Raw genomic sequence first — 9,054 nt, forward strand, 5'->3', positions numbered from 1 at the left:
TCAAAATTTTGGCACAATCCTCTTTGCGTTGAAAGGAAATGTTGTGAAATATTCTTTTGAGCTTGTCAAATAGTTCACGAAGGATGTGTTAGAATGGGCCCTGAATAAATTTCCTTTAAAACCAAATGGATTACAGTGACCAGTTCTTTGTTTTGCATGGGTTTTCTTTGTAACATACTGTATTTTGATATTCTTTTAATGCCGTTTTTAAACTAGGCATCTGAGTGTTGGTGTGATCTATTGCAGAGAGATCATTGTCTGACCCGTGAAAACATATCTCTCAGCCACGGCGAATCCTCATAGAGGCGAGGGTCACCCAGATACTCTGAGGTTCTCTTGTAGAAGTAGTAGTACAGCACAGAAGCTGCAAACAGGAAATTATGTTAGGAGGCTTTAAAATATACGGATATTTAATTTACAAATGTCTGTAAATTAGAAACATGACTGATGTGAATGTAGATTTTCATATCAGTGACTCTTTTGTAATTAGTTTGCACAGTGATCAAGGTTATTCAAGAGATTTATGTGATTGCAAAATAAACAGGGAGAAAACTTGAAAAGTGAGGTAATGGCTGTGCTTACACACTGAGTAGCTGTCTGGACAGGTCTTAAGTGGCAGACAAAGCAAAGACAAATAGCACATGACTCTTCTCATACGCAGATCACCTACAGAGAGTAATGCCAGCTAGACGATGCAAGCTTTTATCCACTTATGAGCTTATACATGTATAAAAGTGGCACCCACATGGTGATGAAATGTGATGTCACTGCCTGGAAGAGTAACCAGTAACAACGGGCGACAGGTAAAGGAAAAATAAAAAGGTGGGTGAAATGATCATACAGTTTACTAGGGCATTAATGGGTTGTTGTTGTTGTTGTTTTTAGCTTAAATCTGTACTGCTGTTTTGAACTGCTTCACCTGCTTGTATTGTCTCCATGTATTTTCTCCTGTCTCATTTGCAAAATCTAAATTTAATTATTCAGTCAAAATGTAAACATTTATTTTACAAGTTAATATGTATAATCAGATTATAGAGTGGAAAAATCCTAACCTTTTGTACTGTATACTCTTCAGTGTTTACATGAAAACATTCTAAATGAAAAGAGGTACATTTGTTGCATGAACTTGTTATCTTACCAGCTCTTTGGAACACAAAAAGCACCTGAAGACCGTCGGTCCAAATAAATCTGTTTGTATTTAACCAGCGCAGATTCTGAAAGGAATAGAAGGATGACAAAAAGGCCACTTTGTGATAAATTCAGAGACTTTGTACATTATAGATAATTTAACAATTACAACCAGAATGATGAGAAATGATGATGTTATTTTCTCAGACTCATATAATGACACATTTTAACCAAGTTTTATCTTCTTTCTTTTTTTCTTTCTCATGATGTTTTTCTCTTGGCAGTTATTAAAATCAAAATGAAAGCATTTTAAATGTCTGTAAGCTTGTTGTACAGTATCTCCCCAAAAAAGTGGCATAAAAATGTGAATTTTCCAATCCGGCATTTTCGCCTTTGTTTTTAACGACGTACCATAAGCCAAGAATGGAGAATGATGCTGAAGGTCAAGTAAAGAGCAGATAGCATTAGCATGGTTCTAAACCGCTCCAGCAATATGGCAACCAGTCCAACCTGGAACACATAGGTGTTGAACAGCATCAACAGAATGATGATCAGGTTAAACAGGATGGCAATGTCCTGGATTCTGTTGAAGAAAAGGAAACAGTATAAGCAGCAGAAAAAACAATGATGAAAACAGGAAGAGCTTGTCGGCAGGATTATTGTCTTGTCTAAAATACATTTTACTTCAGCATTTCAAAAGATTCAGTGCAGATAAATTGAGAATTATTTCCCCCCCTTGAGCTAGAGGCTGCGTTAGGCTGAAACAGTGAAAAAGTTTGACGTACATGAAAAGTACCAGCTGCACAGCTGGCTCAGTCCTCAGCAGCTCACTGAAGGAGTTGACAAACAGGTCAAAGGAGAGCAGGCTGAGCTGGATCAGTAACACCAGAGAGTAGTTGCTGGTATGGAGCGTCTCCGGCCCGAAGGCTGGGCGCCCGGGCGGACTGTGGTTCCACTGCGGATCCAAGGCTGCGCTGCACCCTCACACACACACATACAAACATCAATCGAGTTCTTTTTTTTGTTACAGTTTTGGGGTCTCAGTAAGGCATTCAAATGTCTCCACTCTCAATTCCCCAAATGTAATTAAAACATGACTGATGCCAAATGAAGCATATGTTGTTCAAAGCAGTCCTGTTCACTGGGTAAAAATGTATGTCCTTTCAAAAGAGGGAACGGAGTCCGTTTTAGGGGTGAGCTGCCAGGAAGTCGACATGTCAGAAGTGCTGATTTTTATAGCTCCAACACCAGCAGGTGTGGTAGCACGGTACCGTATTTGTTGTGGCTGAAACAGCAAGGTCTCTGTTGGGCCTCCATATCAAAACCGATGAGTAATCAGCACCGCAGTGAATGCAGCAGAGATCCTGTGGAAGGAGACAGATTAGTATTCTGCGACAACGCTTCAGGGTACACGCACACAAAAAAAGGCCAGTCTCATTTTATAGAAAAGCACCCAAACATTGTGCAAATTGCCATTTAACTGCCTTACACTCATTCAGCTGCTTCGTACTACAAAACATCTCCTGCCCCAGGTAAGTTACACTTTTATACCCTGAAGGGAGGGATACCTTGTTCAGAAGTGACAGTTTTATTGGGAACCCACACTGCTCTAAGGCAGTCCCAGAGTTCTGATGCCAGGAAAATATAGAATAACTGCTAAGTCAATTCACATAAATGGGAAATGTGTTACATTTCTAGTGGTTTCTAGCTAAATTTGAAATGCAGTTTAGACTTCTGCCACCTGCTTGTTGTCATTAGTTTTTATTGAGTGGACAGTGTCCAAAGCGCTAATCAAAGCATGAGAAAAAACAAAACAAAAAACATATCAGAACTAACTGACTAATTGTTTGTCTTTAAGCAGCTTCTCTCTCAAAAGAGCCTCATTTTCTGATGACAGAAAAACAGATTCTGATTTATTCCTTCCCAGCACATTTTATCCATCACATTAGGAAAAAAAGAAAACAAAAACAAAACATCTTTACTCGATTTTTATAGAGAAACAGGTCCTTTCACTACTGTTGTCACCCCTCTGTGTATTTCTTAGGTAGGTACTTTAAAATCTTTGCCTGTGCCAGGATCACTATCCAGCAGGATCCTTCACACCGACACCAGGTTGATCCTCTTATGATCCCCGTATTTATGGCTTGGCACGGCCCTGGCAGGTGTGAGGAAGATTAGGACTATTTCTAAACCCTGAACCATCAACTACGAGGCTACTTCTTCTTGAAAGCTGTCCCACTAAGTTTCTAGGTTAGCAGCCCTACCTACCCCTTGGCAAAAACTGCTTTAGCAGTATGAACTAGAAAATAACAACATGTATTAAATGCAAAAAATTTTAAGTGCAGTGGACAACAACATATATGGACTGTGAGCAACTTCTGCTATTTTGTTAATTGATCAAAATGATCAAAAAAGTATATAAGTCTAAGACATAATGTTTTCCCTGTGTAAAGAAACGTGCTGTAAGTTAAAAAAAAAGTCTTTGTTGTTGTTAGTGTTCTACCAGCTTGTAGTTCTTAGTACTGCAACACTTAATCTTCTTAGAAACATCAACAGCTTGTTGCTTTAGACAGAAACAACAGAAACAATGACATTCTTCAAGTTTCACAACATAAGCTACTGAAACTGGATCACAAACCTGCAAACGAAGGTGGGTTTCAGGGGCTGAAGAAGTATGCAACTCTCCAAACGACGCATGTGGCCACCATCAACACAGCGTGCAGCAGATTGGCAGCTTTTGTCTGTCCTGGTAACAGGTCTGATCCCTCCAGCTCTCTAAAAGACAGGCGCAAAGGTTTAGTCATGTGCCACCAATCATGTTGAGTTTGTTTACACACAGCTTGTTGAGATTGTAATGATGAATAAAGCTGTGCAAGCACAGTTGGATGCAATGTTAGTGATTACCTGTGATGAGTCTATGATTAATAGAGTGAAAAATGTTCCCAGTGACTGTGCCACATTTCCTTTTAATTTGATTGCAGGTTCTTCAACCACATGCAAGTGAATGTTGACGGGTTACAAATGGATGCTGTGGGAGCTTTTTTCCCCTAGCTCTTTCAATCACATTTCCATTCAAGATTACTGTAATGCTTCTGGGAAAGATAATTAAAGTCAAGCAACTAGGAAACTGTTGTCATCTAGTGGTAAGTATGTATTATTGCATACACAGTGGCAGACCACAGAGAATCAGCAGAACAAGCTAGATTGAAGTCAATATCAATTTGATAATGAAATAATAAATTAATGTACTTAATTGTAACATATTTGTTGATTGTTTGGGGGAAAAAAAGATGAATCAGACCAGGCTTTCTTCAGCTCCCACTTTGGATTTGGGAGACAGACACCCTCTCTACTTTTAAGATTGGACTTAAAACTTTTCTTTTTGATGAAGCATATAGCTAGGCCTGCATCCGGTGGCCCTGACTCCTCCCTTTGGCCCTGTTACGGCCCTAGCAGGGCCTCCTCCTGAAGGTGCCTGTGTGGGCGTGTCCCACTACCTCTTCTGCCTGAGGTGCCACCTTTTCCCTTTTGTGCAGCTGACTCTCGTCAGTAATTAAAGAGATTTAAGCCCAGGGAAAGGTGAGCTCTGGCCAGAGTGCCATGTGAGTGGTTACAGCTAGTGAGCTGTGTGTCTGGGTTTGTGTCTAGTGAGCTGCGCTCTCTTTTTGACTTACGTTTTACTTTATTGACCAACGCCTGAGTTTTGTTTGTTTTCTTAAATGGTGATAGCGGCTTTTCTGTCTCTTTTAGTTGAGAAACTTGACTAAAACTCTTTAATTTAACCCTTTTGCCTCCTTGACTCCTTTTTCTGACCTGGACACTTTTTGTTACTTCCCCCTCACTGCCTAGACCCCTCAGGGGAAAGTAACAAGTGGGGGCTCGTCCAGGATATTTGAAAAGGGAGCTTCAAGTTGGATTTGATTATCTTGCTTTGTCACCTATTTGAGAACTACAACTTCCCAGTTAAGTTAGGTGAGTGTCCAGCTGAGCTTCGTTTTAAGTTCTTCCTTCGGGCACTCTTTTGTTATTTTGCCTTTATTATTTTTGGAGTAATCCTGGGCGGGGATTAGTTCCCTGTTGGGGGTAGGCAATTCAGGGCTCCAGTCGCTGAAATTTCGCCTTTCAAGTTGCCTTGAGCCCGGCACGCTCCAGAAGATAGGTAGGTAAAGTTTGTTGTGCTTAGGAACTGCGTAAGTTTGTTTAATGTGTATACTGCAAGAGGTAAGTTGGTCAGTTAAAGTAAGTTGTGTAGTTTTCCATTAATGGGTTAATTATTGGGTAGTCTCTGAGTGAGTTGGCAGAGAAGTGTGGTTGTCTTAATTAGGGTGTGTTTTCTAACCCTTCTCCGGCCCCCAAAATGGATGATGCAGCTATCAATGCACAGGTGTCTAGAAGCTCGTTTGTGGGCAATAACATCCACCTGGTTCCCGTTTTCTGTGAATCCAGTGTTGAGAGCTTCTTCAGTATGTTTGAAAGCATAGCAACTTCATTACAGTGGCCTGAAGACGTGGGGGGGGGGTGATGTTGCTGTGTAAATTCACGGGTAAGGCTCAGGAAGCTTGTTCTGGTCTGTCTAGGCAGGACGGCCTAGTTTATGAAAAGATCAAAAGTGCCGTCCTCCAAGCCTATGAACTTGTACCTGAGGCCTATAGGCAGCATTTTCGAGGTTTGGAGTTGGCACAGGGTCAGTCCTATCTTGACTTCGCTAGGGACAAGGCGAAGCTTTTTGATAGGTGGTGCTCTGCAAGCCAGGTTGATGACTTGGGGTCGTTACGTAAGCTTGTGCTGGTAGAGGACTTTAAGAACACAGTGCCTGACTGTGTTGCTTGTTATTTAAGTGAACAAAGGGTTTTCACATTACAGCAGGCTGCCACATTGGCAGATGAGTTCACCCTAAGTCATAAAATAAATGCTGTAGAATGTGATACCCCTCTGTGCCATAGTACATCTTGGAGAGGTAAGAGTGGGCCAGCTAACCAGGCTGGAAAAGTTGTGGTTTCGAGACCCGAAACAAAGCTTTGTTTCTTCTGCCACAAACCTGGACACCTTGTTGCTAACTGTTTGAAGTTGAAACGCAAACAGAAAGCCCACTCAAAGCAAAAAGGGCCTGCTTTGAGAAAAGTCAGTCGTGGCTCTCAAACCGACAAGGTTGCCAGGCCTACTAAAGGCTAAACTTGGCGCAAAATTGCTCAGTAGCACCCTGTAGTCAGTGTAAGAGGTCAACTAGCCCTGAGCTGCTGCTGGTTGACAATGTCCCAGTTCCTCAAAATGACCTGCAGGTGGACAGATCATGTATAACACCACCACTCAGACCTGCACCCCTGACTAACAAACATGCCTGTACCCGTGACCTGAGCAATCGTCTGAAAACTGTTACAGTAAGGTCTTCTGACTGCCTGCTGTGTTCTCCACATGTGATGGCTCAAAAAAGCCCTGGCTAGCACATGAGACATTGTTTTGAGGGTCTGTGGCCACCCTCAGTATTTTGAGCCCATTGAGATGGGGTTGGTAGCTTCCGCAGGCAATGCCTAACCATTGCCATGGGGTTTGGTAGGTGGAAAGCCTGCAATTTGTTGATGCGACGGTTACGGACTTGATTAGTTGTTCTGGTTATCATAATCATGTGACAAACCACGGGTTTGTATTTATGGGAGGGGGTGTTACGGCCCTAGCAGGGCCTCCTCCTGAAGGTGCCTGTGTGGGCGTGTCCCACTACCTCTTCTGCCTGAGGTGCCACCTTTCCCCTTTTGTGCAGCTGACTCTCGTCAGTAATTAAAGAGATTTAAGCCCAGGGAAAGGTGAGCTCTGGCCAGAGTGCCATGTGAGTGGTTACAGCTAGTGAGCTATGTGTTTGTGGTGGTTGCAGCAAGTGAGCTGTGTGTGTTTGTGGTGGTTGCAGCAAGTGAGCTGTGTGTGTTTGTGGTGGTTGCAGCAAGTGAGCTGTGTGTGTTTGTGGTGGTTGCAGCAAGTGAGCTGTGTGTGTTTGTGGTGGTTGCAGCAAGTGAGCTGTGTGTGTTTGTGGTGGTTGCAGCAAGTGAGCTGTGTGTGTTTGTGGTGGTTGCAGCAAGTGAGCTGTGTGTGTGTGTGTGGTGGTTGCAGCAAGTGAGCTGTGTGTGTGTGTGGTGGTTGCAGCAAGTGAGCTGTGTGTGTGTGTGTGGTGGTTGCAGCTAGTGAGCTGCTTCTCTCTCTCTCTCTCTCTTTTTGACTTACGTTTTACTTTATTGACCAACGCCTGAGTTTTGTTTTTCTTAAATGGTGATAGCGGCTTTTCCGTCTCTTTTAGTTGAGAAACTTTAATAAAACTCTTTAATTTAACCCTTTTGCCTCCTTGACTCCTTTTTTCTGACCTGGACACTTTTTGTTACTTCCCCCTCACTGCCTAGACCCCTCAGGGGAGCGTAACAGGCCCAGGCTACTGAAGGCTTCCCATCAGCTTGTTTCTTCTTCACTCACCTTTTTCCATTAACTGTGTGTTTATACACCACTCTACATTTAATTGATTTTTTTAATTTGATTTTATTGATTAGCATTCAAATATCTCAGTGAAGACAGAACAAAGATCTACCACAAAGCAAGAAAGCATGAGACAAGGCTAATCAAAAGGTATTGGCTGAAGCACTTGCTTATTACGCCAACCCTTTTAACAAAAGATCTTTTTGCATGCAGCTCCTGTACACAGGGCTCAAAGCAAATAATAAAACAAAGCAAAAACAAACAAGAAGGAAAAACTTTCCACCTTAGATAAGATGTGTTTTCCTCTAACAGAAACACATCTCTGCTTTATATTTGTCCTTATCTTGTTTTTTTTTGTTTGTGTGTGTGTTTTTTTTTTTTTTTTTTTTTTTTTTTTTTTAAGAAATCTTTTCCCCTTAAGTCATATTGACTCTGACTTTGAACAGCTTCTGAGTACTGGGGCAAAGCAAGTTATTTTGTGCTTTATACATTATCTGTGCCATTTCATATTCAACTAAATCATAAAATTTCAGGGTATTCAGATTAATAAACAAAATGTTAGTTTGTTCTATATAGTTTGATTGGTTTATAATTCTTATAGCTCTTTTTTTGTAACTTGAAAATAGGAAGTGTGTTCGTTTTATATGCATTACCCCATATCTCCAGACAGTAAGTCATATGTGGAAGCAACAGAGTACAATAAAGTGTATAATGATTTTTTTTGTTTTTGTTTTTTTGTTCAGGACATGCTTTGTTTTATAGAGAATAGCAATGGTTTTTGACATTTTTGTTTTCACATGGTTTATATGATACTTCCAACTCAGCTTATCATCAATTATCACTCCAAGAAATTTATTTTCGTACACTCTTTCAATTTCAATTCCATTAACCCTGATTTTAGTAATCGCTGGTAATCATTGCTTGCACACCGTGCCTTTTGCTCTGTCTTCCTTCCCTCATCCCAACTGGTTGTGGCAGATTGCTGTTCCACCATGAGCCTGTTTCTGCTGGAGGTTTCTTCCTGTTAAAAGGGAGTTTTTCTTTCCCGATGTAGCAGAGTGCTTGCTCAAAGGGTTGTTGGGGTTTTCTCTCTGTTATTGTAGGGTCTTTACAATATTAAAGCACACTGAATTGACTGTTGTTGTGATTTGTGATCAAATAAAATCTAACTTAAAATTTTACGGGTAGATTGCATCGAATCAATCATAATTACTAAATACTAATCTCAACTAGTAAAATATAATTTTTTTTAAATCTTAGAAATGAGACAACAGGTGACTTCTTCATAGGGCAAGATATAAGCCCAGATTGCTGTTTAATTTTAGATTTGTTTCACGTTTTATCATTATATTTGAAAAATAACTAGGCTAAGTCTTATGTAATTATTCTTCAACTTTCTTTATACTCTTTATACAAGAGTATATTTCTGCGACTCAAATGTTTAGTCCCGCATTTTTAACAAGCCTTACAAAT

At 40.8% G+C, this 9,054-nt stretch overlaps 1 protein-coding gene across 1 annotated transcript; it reads right to left on the minus strand.

The window, feature by feature from the left end:
* Positions 1–204: 204 nt before the first annotated feature.
* Positions 205–1,970, minus strand: LOC146719060 (transmembrane protein 138-like). The gene is made up of 4 exons (XM_085459797.1): positions 1,914–1,970; positions 1,540–1,711; positions 1,139–1,214; positions 205–364 (listed from the first exon to the last, which is right to left on the minus strand). The coding sequence occupies exons 2-4, from the start codon at positions 1,663–1,665 to the stop codon at positions 252–254; spliced, it is 315 nt and encodes a 104-aa protein (XP_085315923.1). The 5' UTR covers positions 1,666–1,711; positions 1,914–1,970; the 3' UTR covers positions 205–251.
* Between the last annotated feature and the right edge of the window lie 7,084 nt (positions 1,971–9,054).

This window comes from Copadichromis virginalis, linkage group LG1 (genome assembly GCF_057382275.1).
Source record: "Copadichromis virginalis isolate Kocher_CV1m ecotype Utaka linkage group LG1, C_Virginalis_male_GT1.1, whole genome shotgun sequence".
Lineage (NCBI taxonomy): Eukaryota > Metazoa > Chordata > Actinopteri > Cichliformes > Cichlidae > Copadichromis > Copadichromis virginalis.

Coding starts and splice junctions, on each gene's coding strand:
- LOC146719060 (XM_085459797.1), bottom strand. CDS start 1,665: ATGCTGTTCAACACCTATGTGTTCCAGGTTGGACTGGTTGCCATATTG. Junction 1,215..1,539: donor TTCTCCATTCTTGGCTTATG/GTACGTCGTTAA, acceptor TATTCCTTTCAG/AATCTGCGCTGGTTAAATAC. Junction 365..1,138: donor TTTTGTGTTCCAAAGAGCTG/GTAAGATAACAA, acceptor TCCTGTTTGCAG/CTTCTGTGCTGTACTACTAC.